The sequence below is a fragment of the Papio anubis genome, chromosome 17, assembly GCF_008728515.1.
Source record: "Papio anubis isolate 15944 chromosome 17, Panubis1.0, whole genome shotgun sequence".
In the NCBI taxonomy this organism is placed as follows: Eukaryota; Metazoa; Chordata; class Mammalia; order Primates; family Cercopithecidae; genus Papio; species Papio anubis.
Window position 1 is genome coordinate 73,283,553 of NC_044992.1, and position 18,313 is coordinate 73,301,865.

The 18,313-nt window shown below is 57.6% G+C and overlaps 1 protein-coding gene across 5 annotated transcripts; it reads right to left on the bottom strand.

Annotated features, from left to right (window-relative positions):
- Positions 1 to 5,662: 5,662 nt before the first annotated feature.
- On the bottom strand, positions 5,663 to 18,300 carry MCRIP1 (MAPK regulated corepressor interacting protein 1). Of its 5 annotated transcripts, none has more exons than XM_009191479.3 (6): positions 18,246 to 18,300; positions 7,715 to 7,770; positions 7,502 to 7,620; positions 6,660 to 6,761; positions 6,456 to 6,558; positions 5,663 to 6,155 (listed from the first exon to the last, which is right to left on the bottom strand). In XM_009191479.3, the coding sequence occupies exons 2-5, from the start codon at positions 7,720 to 7,722 to the stop codon at positions 6,494 to 6,496; spliced, it is 294 nt and encodes a 97-aa protein (XP_009189743.1). In that variant the 5' UTR covers positions 7,723 to 7,770; positions 18,246 to 18,300; the 3' UTR covers positions 5,663 to 6,155; positions 6,456 to 6,493. The 5 variants fall into 5 exon arrangements, with proteins under 5 accessions (XP_009189743.1, XP_009189741.1, XP_031513732.1 ...); XM_009191477.3 differs by lacking the exon at positions 18,246 to 18,300 and adding an exon at positions 9,591 to 9,720; XM_031657872.1 differs by lacking the exon at positions 18,246 to 18,300 and adding an exon at positions 9,591 to 9,636 and having other exon boundaries at positions 6,449 to 6,558.
- Between the last annotated feature and the right edge of the window lie 13 nt (positions 18,301 to 18,313).

The window sequence follows — 18,313 nt, forward strand, 5'->3', positions numbered from 1 at the left end:
AAAAATAAAGAATGAGGTGTGGGCCGGGCGCGGTGGCTCAAGCCTGTAATCCCAGCACTTTGGGAGGCCGAGGCGGGCGGATCACGAGGTCAGGAGATCGAGACCATCCTGGCTAACATGGTGAAACCCCGTCTCTACTAAAAATACAAAAAACTAGCCGGGCGTGGTGGCGGGCGCCTGTAGTCCCAGCTACTCGGAGGCTGAGGCAGGAGAATGGCGTAAACCTGGGAGGCGGAGCTTGCAGTGAGCTGAGATCGCGCCACTGCACTCCAGGCTGGGTGACACAGCGCAAGATTCCGTCTCAAAAAAAAAAAAAAAAGAAAGAATGAGGTGTAGAGTTCAAAGTGGTCATCTCTAGTACCCCCAGATGTCCTGGCAGCACTCAGCCCCGGGTCCTCCCCCTGCATTCACTCAGCCCCGGGTCCTCCGCCTTCCTGCTGTTTCTCTGACCTTGCCCTCCGCTGTTCCTTTTCCTTCTCCTCCCCCTGTTGTGTCCAGGAACCAGGCACCACCCTCATTTCTTCTTGATCAATTTTTAAAAATCAGCAGTGCTCAGCAAACTCTTTCTCCCCGGCCTGTGGCCCTGCTGAATCCACGCTTTAGACCCAGTTTGCAGCTTGGCAGGTCCAGCTGGATGTCCACACCGAGCTGCTCACCCTCCCCCCAGCTTCTTCCTCCCACTGTCCACTGCAGAAGCCTCCTAACAGGACCCCTGCTTCTACCCCGGACCCACAGAGCGGCCAGATGCTTTGTCACCCGAAGTCTCCTAGGAATCCAATCAGGCCTTTGCACCACACCTCACTTTACAGAAGTACAGGGGAAACAGGGTTTTGTTGACACCACAAGGATGCAGCCGGCCAAAGGCAGAATGTAGGATACACAACTGTCAAATGCCCAGGGGTCCTTACATGAATGGCGGAAAAGGAGAGGCATGTTATGGATGGAGGCTCGGGACACATGGGCTCTGCCTTCCCATGCTGTCAACAACCCACCGGGAACGTGCTAATTTAGTCATTTGGGAAATGTGAGCTGGATATATCGGCTATTAGGAAATTGTTCATGTTCGATAAGTATTTTTTTTTTTTTTTTGAGACGGAGTCTTGCTCTGTCGCCCAGGCTGGAGTGCAGTGGCGGAATCTCGGCTCACTGCAAGCTCCGCCTCCTGGGTTCACGCTGTTCTCCTGCCTCAGCCTCCCATGTAGCTGGGACTACAGGCGCCCGCCACCGCAGCTGGTTAATTTTCTGTATTTTTGGTAGAGACGGGGTTTCACTGTGTTCGCCAGGATGGTCTCGATCTCCTGACCTCGTGATCCGCCCGTCTCGGCCTCCCAAAGTGCTGGGAATACAGGTGTGAGCCACCGCACCTGGCCTCGATAAGTATTAATTACCATTTTCATAAGAGCTTAACCCCCCTGAAAGAGGTCTCTGTTTCCTCACTTGTAAATTGGGATACTAAAACCTGCCTCACGGAGTTGCCAACATTGAACGACAGCAGATAGTGTGCGTGCACACCAACGGTACACAGCAGATAGTGACGTGTGCGTACACGCCACTACACAGTAGATAGTGACGTGTGTGCGTGCATGCTAACAGTACACAGCAGATAGTGACTTGTGTGTGCATGCCAACACTACCCAGCAGATAGTGAAATGTGTGCATGCACGCCAACAGTACATAGCAAATAGTGATGTGTGTGCATGCACGCCAACACTACACAGCAGATGGTGATGTGGGTGTGTGCACGCCAACAGTACACAGCAAATAGTGATATGTGCGCATGCACACCAACACTACCCAGCAGACAGTGACGTGTGTGCACGCCAAGAGTACACAGCAGATAGTGACTTTGTGTGTGCATGTACACCAATGGTACACAGCAGATAGTGACGTGCGTGTGTTCATGCCAACACCACCCAGCAGATAGTGACGTGTGCATGCACGCAACTACACAGCAAATAGTGACTTGTGTGTGCGCCTGCATGCCAACAGTACACTGCAGATAGCGACCTGTGTGTACGCCAATGGTACACAGTAGTGACTGTGTGCGTGCACACCAACACTACCCAGCAGATAGTGACATGTGCGCGTGCACGCCAACAGTACACAGCAGATAGTGATATGTGCGTGCACGCCAGTGATACACAGCAGATTGTGACATGTGCATGTGCATGCCAACAGGACACAGCAGTGATATAGTGCTGTGTGCATGCCAATGGTACACAGCAGATTGTGACGCGTGTATACACGCCAACAGTATAACACGCAGTGGTTGCAGTTGCCTCATTTTCCCAAGTCGCCCTCACTGCAGAAAGGGGAGTGTCTCCAGCTGCTTAGCCCAGCAGCCTCCAGGACCGGGTGAGGGTTGGAGGGCCCCAGTGCTTTGCACGGACAAGGCAGTTTCCACTGCAGCAGGGCTGAAGGACAGGCTGGGATGGAAGGACCACAACCCTCTGGGATCGGGCCCCATGGTCAGCTCCCGCAGCCCACGGGAGACGTGCCCTCTCTAGCAGCCCTTTATCTGCTCCTGAAGCTGAAAGGAGAGACCCCCACTTTGTGACTACACTGAGTTCTCACCCCATTAGGCAAACTGCTGGGGTAAGACCACTGTGTGGGAACTGCACAGCTGACCTCATTGGGTGGTCCACTGAAGAGGTGATGGGAGAGCAAGTTCACTTCAGGGTCAGAGCTCTGGTCCCGGTGGGTGCACCTCCCCAGCCCTCAGGTAGGTTAGGCCCCCTCTCCTGCACCCCTCCCCCTCCTCACCCCTATCTCCATCCCCCATGGGGTGCACCAGGCTGGAGAGTGCAGGGGTGGGGCCTCCAGCAACACCGTGGACTCAGTGCTCCCAACAGGCTCCCACCCTTCTACCTAGCACGTGCCTGGCCAGGCCGGCCCCCTCCTCTGAAGGGTTCTTGGCAGAAAGATCTCCAAATTGAAGGTTCCTGGTGGCACGCCCAGGTGCTGGGGCCATACCTGGCAGAGCTCCACCCCCTAGCTGTAGGTAGAGAAGGCTCGGATTCCAGAGCCCAGTCAGTGTAAGATGACCCAGGAGAGCCCAAATCAAGTCCGTATCCCAACACAAGCAGCTCCCTTGGCACCTCCTGTGTGCTACCCAGGGGTCCCAGCACCGGTGCAGGGGAGAGGCCTTTGGATCACCACAGCCCACACTCTGTACAGAGGGATAAACTGCTGCTGCTTTGCCTGGAGAGTAGCCTTTTTTTTTTTTTTTTTTTGAGATAGAGTCTCGCTCTGTCGCCCAGGCTGGAGTGCAGTGGCGCGATCTCATCTCACTGCAAGCTCTGCCTCCCAGGTTCCCGCCATTCTCCTGCCTCAGCCTCCTGAGTAGCTGAGACTACAGGCGCCCACCACCACACCGGGCTAAGTTTTTTTGTATTCTTAGTAGAAACGAGGTTTCACCATGTTAGCCAGGATGGTCTCGATTTCCTGACCTCATGATCTGCCCGCCTCGGCCTCCCAAAGTGCTGGGATTACAGGCGTGAGCCACCGCACCCGGCCCTTTTTTTTTTTTTTTTTTGGAACAGGGTCTTGCTCTGTTGCCCAGGCTGGAGTGCAGTGGCGCAATCTTGGCTCACTGCAACCTCTGCCTCCCGGGTTCAAGCGATTCTCCTGCCTCAGCCTCCTGAGTAGCTGGGATTATAGGCGCCCACCACCACACCCGGCTAATTTTTGTGTTTTTAGTAGAGATAGGGTTTCACTGTTAGCCAGGATAGTCACAATCTCCTGACCTTGTGATCCACTCGTCACAGCCTCCCAAAGTGCTAGAATTACAGGTGTTAGCCACCGCACCTGGCCTTTTCTTTAATAAACTTGCTTTAAAAAAAAAAGAAAAAAGAAAAAGAACCCAAAGGCCAGGCGCGGTGGCTCACGTCTATAATCCCAGCACTTTGGGAAGCTGAGGTGGGTGGATCACGAGGTCAGAAGTTTGCAACCATCCTGGCTAATACGGCAAAACCCCGTCTCTACCAAAAATACAAAAAATCAGCTGGGCGTGGTGGCGATCACCTGCAGTCTCACCTCCTCGGGAGGCTGATGCAGGAAGAATCGTGAGCACTGGGAGGTGGAGGTGCAGTGAGCCAAGAATCCACGCCGTTACACTCAGCCTAGTGACAAAACAAAAAATCAGGCGGTGGCGGGCAGCTGTGCCTGTCCAACTGAACAGCGGCAGTCGAGTCAGGAGATCAACTTTCTGTTTCCGTCTCTACAAAAAGCCACAACGGCGAGAATGGCGAGCTAATCCCAGCCTTGCCGAGGAAGGCGAACGAAAATAGCGTCGCTCAGGAAGACTTTACCCGGTGAAGCGAATCCGGCCACTGCACTCCAGCCTGAAGCGACTGAAAAGCGAACTCCGCCTCAAAAAAATAAATCAATCAATCAATCAATCAAAAAACAGAAAACCCAGAGGGGTAAACTGTGGCACGCTCGCCGCGTGCCACGCCCCGGACTGCAGAGCCCAGGCTCCCCCACTCGAAGGCTGAGGGTCACGCTTGCTGTGTGGGGCTGAGCACCTTGTCAAGTGCGCCCACAAGGTGACTCATGGGGATAGAAGCACCGAGCACCGGGTCACCCAGGATGTAGGTAGTCAATCACCACCTGAAGAAACCGAGGCTGAGACTCCAACCTGCTCATGGCCATGGTGTAGCAATGTCCTGGCCAGGGCTCAAGACCACCCCTCCTCCTCCTGGAATCTAGGAATCCCATGTTTGAATGGGCCCCTCTTTGCGGGACCTCTGCTGGCCGTGGCAGCTACTACTGTACAGAAGGCACACAGGGAGGGGCCTTGTCCCTAGGAGGCTCAGTGAGTGGAGGGCACATGGCATGAGGACCGTTGTGAGCTGCCCGCCCCTCATCCCCGTGGTAGTGTCCCCCAAGCTGCATCGGCTCGACAGTAGTGGGCAGCTTGGGTCACCCTAGCCTGGTGGGCACTGGAAACGCTCCTCAGAGGACTCACAGGCCCACAGGGGATAGGTAAGGCCATGTGTTTACAGGGAGTTGGCTCGAGGCTGGGTACTGCTGTGCACACTGGCTGCCAGGCAGAAGCTGGGTTGGTTTATTACTGGAACACCCTTCCCAGCTCCTCCTCCCCAGGGAGGCCGGCCCTGCGCCAGCATCTCCTGCACCAGCCCACCCACCAGGAGGCGCCTGTGGGGCCACTCAAGCCCTGCACACTCTTCTGGGAAAGGGTGTTCCTGGAATAAATTCTGGTTTGGCTTCCAACAGGAGCAGGAATCGAGTTTCCCTGTCTGGCCTGCCAGGGCGGCTTCCAGGTTTGAAGGTCAAGTGCACACAGCTCTCTCCTGGGCCGTGGCACCCCCTTCACCTGGTCAGGGGAGGAGCCGGCTCCTGGAGGGCCCACAGTACCCTAGAGGGTGGGTTCAGGGTGGCGCCTACTACCTCTGGGGCCCCCTGGGGAGCCCCTGTAGCAGAACAAGGGTGGGGGTATCAGGCAGCCCAGTCTCTCCCTCCAGAATGCCCTCCCCGCCACCACCTGCCCTAGGAGGCCTGACCACCCCCAGTGCCTTAGACTGAGAATTTCTGGGCTTGAGGAACTTCACCATGATCTGGGGTTTCCAGCCCTGCCCAGGAGCTGGCTGTGCATGCGTGCTGCAGGGGCAGAGGCCTGACAGACCGCCAAGAGGCCACGCCCAGTGCCGCTGCCTTTATTAACAGACCCTGGAGCTCCACAGCCACACAGACACTTGGCTTTCAGAGGGCACAGGAAGAAAAAGGGACCTGGTGACCCTCCCAGCATACCCCAGAGCCAAGACAGACCCAGCAGCAGCACCTCAGGGTCAGCCTGGGTGCCCCTACCCATGGGCCACTATGACCACAGATACCAGGAGGCCAGGCCTGGCTGCTGGGGACCCCTTTGGGGGGCCCGGCAGTATCCTAGGCCCAAAGAGCTGGTGCCATCTTGAAGCTGATTCAGGGAACGGGCCAGGCTGGACAGTAGGGGCAGGTGTGAGAAGCTCCCCAGTGTGTCCAGGCCACAGGAGCAGCAAGGGTCTGTGGGGGGGTCCCAGGTTGGATGGGATGGGGCTGCCCTTGTCCTGTATCCTGGCCATTTCAAGGACAAAACCAGCCCAGTCCCAGCAGCCTGGGGGGCAGCAGAGGCTCCTTCTTCTCCCCTCCTGATTCTGCAGTGGCCAAGGACAGGAGGGTGAGGGGAGAGGAAAGAAGGCAGGTCAGGGTCCCTGGGGGCCAGGTAGCTTCAAAAACGCAGCCAGGTGGCTGGGGGAAGGCAGGAGGGTGGGGAGGGCCCAGACCCCCATGATGGGGGCAGCCTGAGACCCCCAAGGAGGAAGGAGGGGACTTGGGAAGGAGAGGGAGGCCTCAGCCGTCAGTCACACCGGTGCTGCGGTCTGCAGCCCGCTGGAGCAAGACACCCCCATCCCAGGAGCAGGGCCATAGGACAGGAAGGAGCCGACACCTCGCACCCTGATCTTCCAGAGGCCGGGGAGGGGTGCTGGGCGCTCTAGGACTTCTTGGCATCCTGCGTGCTCCGGCGCTTCAGGTCACTCAGGTCGATGGGCTTGAAGGCTGCCAGGGAACAACGCGGTAGATGGTAGGCACAGGCCCCCCCCTGCCTGTGAGGCCCAGCCTGCCGGCCCAGCCCTGCCCCCAGGTCAGCCCCCACTCACTCTTCAGGCTGGGGTTAGGGACCTTCTCCACATACTCCTCCACCAGACCCCGCTCGCCGCCCGGCACCTGGCTTCGCAGGTCTCGCTCCACGCCCTGCCAGGCTGCAGAGGCAGAGGGCAGTGTGCTCAGAGTCCCCTGCCCCAGGGGGTGGCATCCACATCAGGAGAGTGCCTACCCTCAGCTCCTGCCCTCCCAGACCCTTCTCTCCCTCAGAAGTGTTCTCCATGCTCCCCCACAGCCCTCTGCCCACCCCAGCCTCACTCACCTGTAGACCCCATCCCTGCTCCTCCGGCAGACCTGTCCCTTCCCCACAAGATGACCAGGACTGTGATCGAAGGGACCCCTATGACCCTACCCCAGGCTTCCCTGCACTTCGGGGGCAGCACAACCTCCTCAGCTAGGCCTCTACCTTTCCCACCTCATCCACGCACCTCCCCAGCCCCAACACATCACACACTCCCCTAATCCCAGACAACCACCTCCTGACCCATTCATGGCTGGGTGCGTGCCTATCTGTCTTCAAAGGCCCCTCCCTTTCTCCAGCAAGCTCCTTTAGCACTGCTAGCATGGATGACTGGCTCCCAACGCGGCCTGTATCTGGGGCAAGGCCCACTCCCAGCCCCTCCTCCTGGGTTCCCCCATGATCAGAAGCAGGTCTCCTCTCCACACAGGGTCCCCTCGGCCACCCCTACCTGCCTGGGCCCTGAAGGCTGTGGACACAGTGATGGAGGAGCAGGGGCAGGGGCTGCAGGAGATTCCTCAGAAACCTGGGTCCTGGGCTGGGGGCAGAGCTGACTCTGTCAAGGACAGGGCAGGAGCTGGGTGTGGCAGGCGCACCCACCTTCGTAAATGAAGCGGACGTTCTCCTCGTGGGCTGGGGTGAAGATCTCGCTGCTGCTGGGTGGGGAGCGGGGGCTGCTGGTCCTCTTGCCGTTGTACACGACTCTGGAGACGGGGGAGCTGGGGGAGCCTGGCGCATGAGGCAGGGCACGCAGCAGGGTGGGAACCCACACCCCCGCCCCGGTGGAGACCACCCCACCTGCCTGAGACCCACCTGGTCATTGCGGGGGCGTCTGATCCTAGCGCTCCACCGCCAGATCCCCTCAGCCTCTGAAACAGAAGCCAGCGCAGGAGTGGGATGCAGGGCCACCCTCTCCAGCATGGGAGGAGGGGGAGGCACAGGGTACACCTGCCTCCTCCCTTCAGATGTGAACAAAGCGCATAGTCTCCCTGCCTACCAGGGGGTCCCCCACAGGCTGGGGTCCAGCCATGGGCAGCCAGTGGGCTCCAGGCAACCCCAGGAGGTATCAGGGAGCTGGCCAGAGCCAGCCAGACACACACACGACTTGAAGCAATCAAGCCCACTCAGCAGCCTGAGCTCTGCAAGACGTGGAGGCCTCAGCCCCAGCACCGGGAGCACCGTGGCCACAGCCCCTCCTGCCGTGGGCTGGTGGGACCGTCAGCATCTCTGATGTCTGGCTGCTTCTCACTGCAGCAGAGCGCCTGTAGCACCTGAGGAAACCGGCCCTGCTCTCCCTGGTGCAGGGCTGGGCACATAGCTTCCGCTGAGCCTTGATTTCCTTTCCGTAAAATGGGGATGAGCTTCCTAATGGTGATCCCAGCTCCACAGCACCTACCCAGACTCAGCTTCCTGGTTCCCTGGAGCATGAACCACATCAGCACCCTGCAGATGGAACCAAACTCCAACTCCGCTGGTGGGCAGAGGGGGTGACCCTGGAGGAAGCTGCCGGGCCTGACCTGTGACCAGGACCCTGGGCTGCTGCCCGTTTACATCCTCTCAGCCCAGGGGAATCCACAGCTCTGGAGAAAGGGAGTCTATTTTGAGGCTCAGACGCCCACACTGGCAGGCTGGACAGTGTCCCCACTCCAGCTGAGGACACACAACCCCAAGGTGGGGAAGCCAAAACGGCTGGTCTCCAGCCTGCCCTGTTCCAGAGGGGGCAAATCCAGGTTCTCGGGGAAGGGAGTCCCAGGATTCCCAGGAGGGGGCTTTTAGCACAAGCGACTCCCCTGCCCACCCCAGGGACCAAGGCTGCAGATACTCCAGGGCACATGGCTGCTGCACTCACAGAGCGCCAGGAGCACTGAAGCTTCGAGTCCTCTCTGGCCCGTTCCACCTCATGTCAGTGGTCCAGCCCTCAAACACCACATGCGATCAGAAGCCCACAGCTCAAGGGCAAAACCAGCAAAGAGCAGAAAACCAGCTCCCAGCTCTGGAACTCTGTGCCCCATCCCAGGCCAGGAGTGGGGTCCAAATAGGGCCAGGGGCTCCCCACCCATGGCAGCACCCATTTGCTCACAAAGTCACCTCTCCTTTCTTGGACTCTGAGATCTCTCTGCCCAGTCCTCCTGCCAGGGACTCCAGCCCACGAACACCAGAGAATGCAGGGAAAGGCCTGTTTGGGTTGAGGGTCCACAGGGACACGCTACCTCCTGGGAAGCTCCCGTTACAGAGAATGGCAGAGCTCAGGTTAACAGGTGGACTGGCCAGTCCCCTGCCTCGCCCCCTGCTGGCTCTCACCACTGACCGACTGCTGCTTCAGGGGTACCTGCCTCCCAGCCTGCCCTCCCCAGTGGCTCTTCTCCCCATGCATCCTCTGCCTCCAGTGGTGACTTGGCTTTTATGCAGCCACACCTTTGGCCTGGGGTCCCCTGCTGAGCTCGGTTGTCACTCCTGCCTCAGATCCCACTGATGGCCCCACATCCTCCCAAGCAACTACCCTTCCAGGGCTTCATTTGCCTTGCTGCGTGCATGCAGGCAGGCGCACACACACACATACCTGCCCCCACACACCTTAGCTGAATACACCTGCCACACACACATGCCTACACACAACCGTCTGTGCCTGCACACACCTGTCTGTACATATCTGCCCACACACATGCTGCACACACCCATCTGAACACACCTGGTGTGGCAGCATGCACTTGTAGTCCCAGCGACTCAGAGGCTGGGGTGGGAGGACTGCTTGAGCCCAGGAGGTCAAGGCTGCAGTGAGCCAAGATCGTGGCACTGCACTCCAGTCCAGGCAACAGAGCAAGACCCTGTGTCAAAAAAAAAAAAAAAGCCCAGGCATGGTGGCTCACGCTTGTAATTGCAACACTTTGGGAGGTTGAGGCAGGTGGATCACCTGAGGTCAGGAGTTTGAGAGCAGCCTGGTGAACATGGTGAAATCCTATCTCTACTAAAAATACAAAAATTAGCTGGCTGTGGCAGGCACCACTACTCGGGAGGCTGAGACAGGAGAATTGCTTGAACCCGGGAAATGGAGGTTGCAGTGAGCTGAGATCGCGCCAATGCACTCCAGCCTGGGTGACAGAGCAAGACTCCGACTCGGAAAAAAAAAAAAAAAAAAAAAAAAGGCCGGGCCTGGTGGCTCACACCTGTAATTCCAGCACTTTGGAAGGCTGAGGCGGGTGGATCACAACGTCAGGAATTCAAGACCAGCCTGGCCAACATGGTGAAACCCTGTCTCTACTAAAAATACAAAAATTAGCCAGACATGGTGGTGGGTGCCTGGGGTCCCAGCTACTCAGGAGGCTGAGGCAGGAGAAGTACTCGAACCTGGGATGTGGAGGTTGCAGTGAGCCGAGATCACACCACTGCACTCCAGCTTAGGTGACAGGGTAAAAGTCCATCTCAAACAACAAAAAACAAAAAAGGCCAGGCACAGTTGTTGGCCTATTAAAATCGGCCTGTAATCCCAACACTTTGGGAGGCTGAAGAGGGCAGATCACTTGAGCCCAAGAGTTCAAGACCAGCCTGGGCAACATGGCAAAATCCCATTTCTTTTTTTTTTTTTTTTTTTTTTTTTTTTTTTTTTTGAGGCCGAGGTCTGCGGCTCTGTCGCCCAGGCTGGAGGTCAGTGAATCTCGCTCCTGCTCCAGATTCCATCATTCTCCTGCCTCAGCTTTCGGCCTCCCAAAGTGCTGGGATTACAGGCGTGAGCCACCAGCGCCCGACCTTTTTTTTTTTTTGAGGCGGAGTCACCGGCTCTGCCGCCCAGGCTGGGTGCAGTGGCAGGATCACCAGCTCACTGCAAGCTCCGTCTCGGGTTTATGCCATTCTCCTGCCTCAGCCCCTCCCGAGTAGCTGGGACTACAGGCACCGCCACCTGTGACTAGTTTTTTGTATTTTTTAGTAGAGACAGGGTTTCACCGTGTTAGCCAGGATGGTCTCGATCTCACGACCTCGTGTGATCCGCCCGTCTTGGCCTCCCAAAGTGCTGGATACAGGCTTGAGCCACGTGCCCGGCCTTAAAATCCCATTTCTACAAAACATAAAAGCATGGGGTGATGGCTGTGAGGTGGTAGGATTGCCTGAGACTGCGAAGTGGAGGCTGTGGTGAGCCATGATCATGCCACTGGACTCCAGCCTGGGTGACAGAACGAGACTCTGTCTCTAAATAAACAAATTTAAAACTATAAACATATACACCTATTGTGCACCATACCTTTTTTTTTTTTTTTTTTTTTTTGGGGGCGGGTCTGGCTCTGTGCCAGGCTGGAGTGCAGTGGTGAGATCTGTTCCTGCAAGCTCCCACCTCCCGGGTTCCGTATTCTCTGACTCAGCCTCCCGAGTGGCTGGGACTACAGGCGCCACAGCCTGGCTAATTTTTTTATTTTTTTTTTTTTTTTTTTTTTTTTTTTTTGAGGCGAGTCACCGCTCTGTCGCCAGGCTGGAGTGCAGTGGCTGATCTCGGCTCACTGCAAGCTCCGCCTCCCGGGCTTACGCCATTCTCCTGCCTCAGCCTCCCGGTAGCTGGGACCACGAAGCCAGCCACCTAAGCCCGGCTAGTTTTGTATTTTTAGTAGAGACGGGGGTTTCATATTAGCCAGGATGGTCGATCTCCTGACCACCGTGATCCATGCGTCACCGGCCTCCCAAAGTGCTGGGATTACAGGCTTGAGCCACCAGCCCGGCCAATTTTTGTATTTTAGTAGAGATGGGGTTTCACCGTGTTATGCATGGTCTCGATCTTCTGACCTGTTAATCCATGCCTTGGCCTCCCAAAAGTGCTTCCAGTTACAGGCTTGAGCCACGCTCCGGCCGCACCATACATTTTTAAGTCAATAGAGGTCCCCCTTGCCCCCTCTTGTTAGTAGAAGAAATTTACCCACACCCTCAACACCACAGGCTGTGTCCTCTAAGTCTTCCCAAACACAAGGCCCCACTTCCACACTCTTCCTACTTCTTCCTACTTCCTCCAGCTCCCGTGATCCCCCAGGGCCTGCCGCTGCCCCCCTTCCCCTCAGCCCTGCACATATGTGCCAGGCTTTCCAGCTCGGTGACCCCCAGACCTCATGCTGGCCCCACCCTTGCACACATAGCCCAGGCTTTCCAGCTCTTGACTACCCCAGGCCTCATGCTGGCTCCATTCCTGCACACATAGCCCCCAGGCTTTGCTGGATGTGCCAGCGGTTTGGGGCAGGAACCGGGCAGGACAGGTTCATCGGCAGGTGCGGTTGGCAGGATGTTTGTGGATTCCAGAATTGCCCAATTCTGACCATCCATTAAAAATCAAAGTATCGGCCCGGTAGCGGTGGCTCAAGCCTGTAATCCCAGCACTTTGGGAGGCGAGGCAGGCGGGATCAGGTCAGGAGATCAAGACCATCCTGGCTATACGGTGAAACTACGTCTCTATTAAATACAAAAACTAGCGAGTGAGGTGGCCCGAGCCTGTAGTCCAGCTACTGGGGAGGCTGAGGCGGAGAATGGCGTGAACCCGGAGGCCCGAGGCTTGCAGTGAGCTGAGATCCCGCCACTACACTCCAGCCTGAAGCGACAGAAGCTGAGACTCCGTCTCAAAAAAAATCAGTATCTGTGCACACTCTATGAGCCAACCATTCTGCTCCTAGAGTACACACACAGCCAAGGCGCACACAAAAGACAGCTGGAGAATCTCACTGTAATTACAAAGGGAAGAGCCACCGCTTGAGAAGGGTATCAGTGCACACACCACAGCCTATTCCCATAAGGGAATCAGCATCGGAGGAGCACCAGCCTGCAACAGACGGACACCAGCCACAAGGGGCAGGACCTGAGGGACCCTGAACTGAGCCCCTGAAAGGACACAACCTGGGAGGAGGCTTCCTGCAGACAGAGGCACAGACAGAGACGAAGACCAGCGCCAGGGCAGTTGTCTGTGAGGGCAGGAAGGAGCCCACGCGAGGAGGCATTTCGAGGTCATGACTCCTGACCGAAGAGGTCACCATGGAGCCATACAATGAGAGGCTCAACATAAGCCCAGGCGACCCAAGCACAGTGGGGGCACAGCTGAGGGGAGGGAGCAGGAGATGTGGCTGGTAGGCAGCCTAGCTTAGGCCCAGTGGGCGAGGCTGGTCTCTGGCTAAGCATGGGGAACCCTGAGGCACAACATGCATGCATCCCTGAGATGGTGGATGTGGAGGACCCAGGACCACAGTGGGTGAGAGTGAGCAGGGGACAATGGTACAGGCCAAGAGAGCGCCGGGGACAGCCTGAAAAGACTTAGCACCGGCAGATGGCCACCTGAGGTGGCGGCCCCTGAGCCAACAGGACATGACCTGTTGCTCAGCTGCCCAAAGTAAGGGGAGTGGTGGCCTGACCGAGGCTGACCATAGGTGAAGGGTGGGAGGAAGGGGGCTCCGACTGGCCCAGAGAGACAGCCCACTTCAGGGTCTTTTGAGACCCTAGCCAGCTCAGCCTTCATCCCACCTGGGCCACCACCAGGGTGAGAGCAGCGAGGAGAGTCGAGAGCAATGCCTCAGTCTGTTCTCCTTCCCTCTTTCAGTCAGAATGAAGACCGGCGTGCCATGTCCCGGCCACAGCCCTGTACTCCTCGGATTGCTACCTGCGCCCACTGCCTCTGAGAGTTTTCCTTCCCTTAGTTTTCATATTTTATTATCTTTGGTGGGTTTATTGCCACGATAGATTGCTAGCTGCGTCTGAGTTTAACCAGTGGTGGTTTTTCTTTTCTCCAGTGTACTGGTATAAGCGCCTTCATAATATAGCGCGCATGAAATATAGCGCGGCTGGGGTCTCCGATGGGAGGACCCATGATGACACTCTCCTGGCCCAGGACCACCCTTCCAGAGCCCCTCAATTACACGGTATTTGGGGTACTTTCCCTTCCCCTCAAAGTCTTCCACATCCCATGCCCTCCACCCACCCGGTGGGGCTAGAATAACCTCGGTTCCAGACCCCAGTGTCCCGGCGGGTAGACACTGATGTCTACGCCCAGTCTTCCTGACACCCTTTCCCCAGTCACTTACCACTGGGTGTCACCCAGGCCCTCTGCTGCCATCAAGCCGCTGTCCAGCCCCAACTTGTTTCATTGGGTGTCACCTGCTGCTCACTCCTGCCCCAACGGCCTTTGCCACAGGACCACCTGCCACCAGCCACCCAGAGTGCAGGCGACCTGCAGGTCTATGCATTCTGCAGGGCCCTGACCGCCTACTTCTGTGGCTGTCCAGCCTACAGGGCCTGGCCTACTGGGCTGCAGGTATTACCCTCTGGGGCCCCAGGAAAGCTCCTCTGAGCCTCGGCATCCTCATTCAAAGTGATGCAGCCCACAGGGATGCTCGCCTCTGCCTCAACAGGGACAGAAGCACAGCCATGGGGCGAGCAGCTCAGTGAGGTCTCTGTGGCTCCTTATCAGCCTGATGGACAGGACAAGCATGTGCCACATCGTTCCAACTGGATGTTGTTAGGCGAGGGCCAGGCGCGTGGCTCATGCCTGTAATCCCAGCACTTTGGGAAGCCCGGGCAGGCAGATCCGCGATGTCAGGGAGACCGGAGACCATCTGGCTAACGTGAAACCCGTCTCTACTAAAATACAAAAAATTAGCCAGGCGTGGTGGTGGGCGCCTGTAGTCCCAACTACTCAGGAGGCTGAGGCAAGAGAATGGCGTGAACCCAGAAGGTGGAGCTTGCAGTGGTGAGGTCGTGCCACTGCACTCCAGCCTGGGAGACAGACTCCGGTGGCTCACACCTGTAATCCCGGCACTGGGAGGCTGGTGGGCCGGATCACCCTAAGGTCCAGGAGTTGAGACCAGCCTGGCCAACATGGAGAAAACCCCATGTCAATAAAAATACAAAAAGTAGCCAGGGTGGTGGTGGGCGCCTGGTCCCAACTACTCAGGAGAGTGAGGCAGGAGAATGGCGTGGAGCCAGAAGGTGGAGCTTGCAGTGAGCCGGTCGTGCCACTGCACTCAGCCTGGGAGAACGAACCGGTGGCTCACACCTGTAATCCCGGCACTGGGGGAGGCTGAAGCGAGGCGGATCACCTGAGGTCAGGAGTTGAGACCAGCCTGGCCAACATGGAGAAAGCCATGTCAACTAAAAATAAAAAAAATTAGCCAGGCGTGGTGGTGGGCGCCTGTAGTCCCAACTACTCGGGGAGGCTGAGGCAGGAGAATGGCGTGAGCCCAGAAGGTGGAGCTGCAGTGAGCAGAATCGTGCCTGCACTCCAGCCTGGGAGAGACAGACTCAGGTGGCTCACCTGTAATCCCGGCACTTTGGGAGGCTGGGCTTGAGTGAGGATCCACAGGATAAGGAGTTGAGACCAGCCTGGCCAACATGGAGAAACCCATGTCAACTAAAATACAAAAATTAGCCAGGCGTGTGGCGAAGCCTGTAATCCCACCCTACCGGGAGGCTGAGGCAGGAGAATGGCTTGAACTCTCTGGAGGCAGAGGTTGCAGTGAGCGAGATCCCGGCCATTGCACTCCAGCCTGGGGAATTAAAAGAGTGAGACTTAAGTCTCAAAAAAGGGCGAGTGGTGGCTCAAGCCTGTAATCCCAGCACTTTGGGAGGCCGAGGCAGGGTGGGATCAGGGTCAGGAGGTCGAGAGACAGCTCCCACAGGATAACACAGGTGAAACCCGTCTCTACTAAAAAATACAAAAACTTAGCAGGCCGAGGTGGCTGAGCCTGTAGTCCCAGCCTTTCGGGAGCTGAGGCAGAATGGCATAAACCGGAGCCGAGCTTGCAGTGAGCTGAGATCACAGCCACCTCCAGCCAGGCGACAGAGCGAGACTCTGTCTCAAAAAAAGAAAAAGAAAAAGAAAAGAAAGGGGCCAGGTGTGGTGGTGAAATCCCTAGCACTTTGGGAGAACCAGGAGTTCACGAAGACCGGCCTGGGAAGAGCCCATCTCTACCAGGTGGTGACTCCATGCAATCCCAGCACTCTGGGGGAGGCTGAGGTGGGCAGATTACCAGAGGGTTAGGCGTTTTGAGACCAGCCTGGCCAACATGGGTGAAACCCCATCATACTAAAAAAAAAAAAAAAAAATTAGGCAGGGTGCAGTGGCTCAGCTTGTAATTCCAGCACTTTGGGGGGCTGAGGTGGGCGGATCACCTGAGGTCAGGAGTTCGAGACCAGCCTGGCCAACATACAGCGAAACCCCATCTCTACTAAATAATACAAAAATTAGCTGGGCGTGGTAGCACATGCCTGTAGTCCCAGCTATTTGGGAAGCTGAGGCAGGAGAATCACTTGAACCCAGGAAGCGGAGGTTAGAGTGAGCCGAGATCACGCCACTGCACTCCAGTCTGGGCAACAGAGCGAGACTGTATCTCAGAAAAAAAAAAAAAAAGTTAGCCAGGCATGGTGGTATGCACCTGTAATCCCAGCTTCTAAGGAGTCTGAGGCAGGTGAATCACTTTAAACCCGGGAGGCAGAGGTTGCAGTGAGGGGAGATCATGCCACTGCACTCCAGTTTGGAAGACAGAGACAGAGCAAGACTCCATCTCAAAAAAAAAAAAGAATGAAAGGGATGCTGTTGATTATTAAGCATGAAACAACTCTTCTGGGAAAACTGGAAAGTAGAATCAGCCCACTCCTAGGGAGGTGGAGGCACAGAAAAGCACTGGGGACAGAAAGAAGAGACTGCCACCAGCCACGCAAACACTTGTCAGGGACTAAGGGCAGGGCAGCCACCACACTGGGTCCTCCTTACACGCACTGCCCACGTCCCCACAGCTGGGCCAGAAAGACACCCTGAGAACTCCCAGTTTGGCGCTGAAGGAGCCTGCCACCAAGCAGCGGCGCCCCTGCCAGGGCCTCCAGGGCTACAGCAGTTGGGGCTCGGCCCGAATGCTGCAGCTGGCCTCAGCCTCCCCAAAGCCTGCCTCTACTCTGCCTGCACCTCACAGCAGATTTCTGACTCCCTGAAAGCCCCATTCCCCACTGATACCCGTGTGGCTTTGCTCAGAGACTGGCCCTCCCTCCAGATAGGGAGGGGAGTCTTATTGGGTAGAACTATATAGAACCTTCCTCCTCCAGGGGACCCAAGGGCTTCAGAGACTTCCTGGTGGAGAGGGGACAGAACCCCAGTCTCTGGCCTCCCAGTCTCAAATTCTTTCCCCCACACAGCCACATGCCTAAGAACAGGACATGAGGTAACACTCCAGCAACGTGACAATATTGTGAGGTTGCAGAGTTAGAATCAGTGACGCCATCGCTATTCTGTGCTCCTCTGGAGTTTCTGAGATTCAAAGTTTCTAAGACTCCACTTTCTCTTCGTGTTCTGTGTCTTTTTCAGCCAATCAGGCTGGAATATGATCTACTACCCAAGCAGGCGCACAAGGATACCGCTGTCACAGCTGATACACTGGCATCTCGTGGTTCCTTGAAGACCCCCGGAGAAAGCCTCTAAGTGTTGCCCCACCTCCTCACCCTCTCCCCTGGGTGGTGGCAGCAACAGACTAAGCATGTGCGCCCTCCTCCCCATCCTGATCTCACTCAAACCACAACCTCCCCTGACTCGCCCCAGATCCAGCCCCATCTTTCAGGAAGAGTTGGCTCTTCTTCACGTCCCACCTCCCACCCTCTCTACATCTTCTCGCCACATCCCACCCAAAGTCCACTCACTGGTCCCCGTTTACACCTCAAGGCCTTTGGTCAAGCAGTGTTCTCTGCCCATAACTTTCCTACTCATCCTTGGGGGTCCCAGCTCAAAGACCACCTTTCTGCGACGGCTACCCTGGGGCAGGACGGAGAGAAGGACAGCCCGTGCCCCGTGTGGCTGCCGCCCCCGCGGTCACAACCACCGCCCAGTGAGTGCCTCGAAGGCAGGCGGAGGCCCCGTTCTCCCCGTTAGGCCCAGCACCACTGCCTGGGTAAACGGGAAAGCGGGCAAGGCCGGAAAATGGACAGAAGAATGCGGACGGCCCGGCCCGCGGGGCTCCGAGAGTCGGAGGCATCCTCAGGCACGGTCCCGCCGGGAGAAAGCGGGGCTCTGTCAGCCCCAGAGCCCCGACGGTGGCAGAAGGCGGGCCCTCCGCGAGCGTGCGGCCGCGCTGGGTCCCCGGCCCCTGCCCCGGCCTGGGCGGGAAAGGCGCTCAGTCCGAGTCGCGCCCTCCCCACGCGCGCTCCCAAGTGCCCCGCGGGCCGCGCCCTCCTGCAGGTGCCGGGCAAGGAACGCGGGCCCCTCCCTCGGACCCCGGCCGCTCGGCCACTCCCCCGCGCCCGGCCCCGCCCGGCCCTGCAGGGCACCCGCGGCAGCCCGGCGACACCAGGGCGGGGCCCAGCCGCGCCCGCCCCGCCCCGTCCCCGCCGCCCGGCGCCGCACCCGCCTCACCTCACCCCGACCCGCCGCCACCGCCTCTTCCAGCTGGGAGGCCCCGCCGGAAGTGACGCCACCGCCGG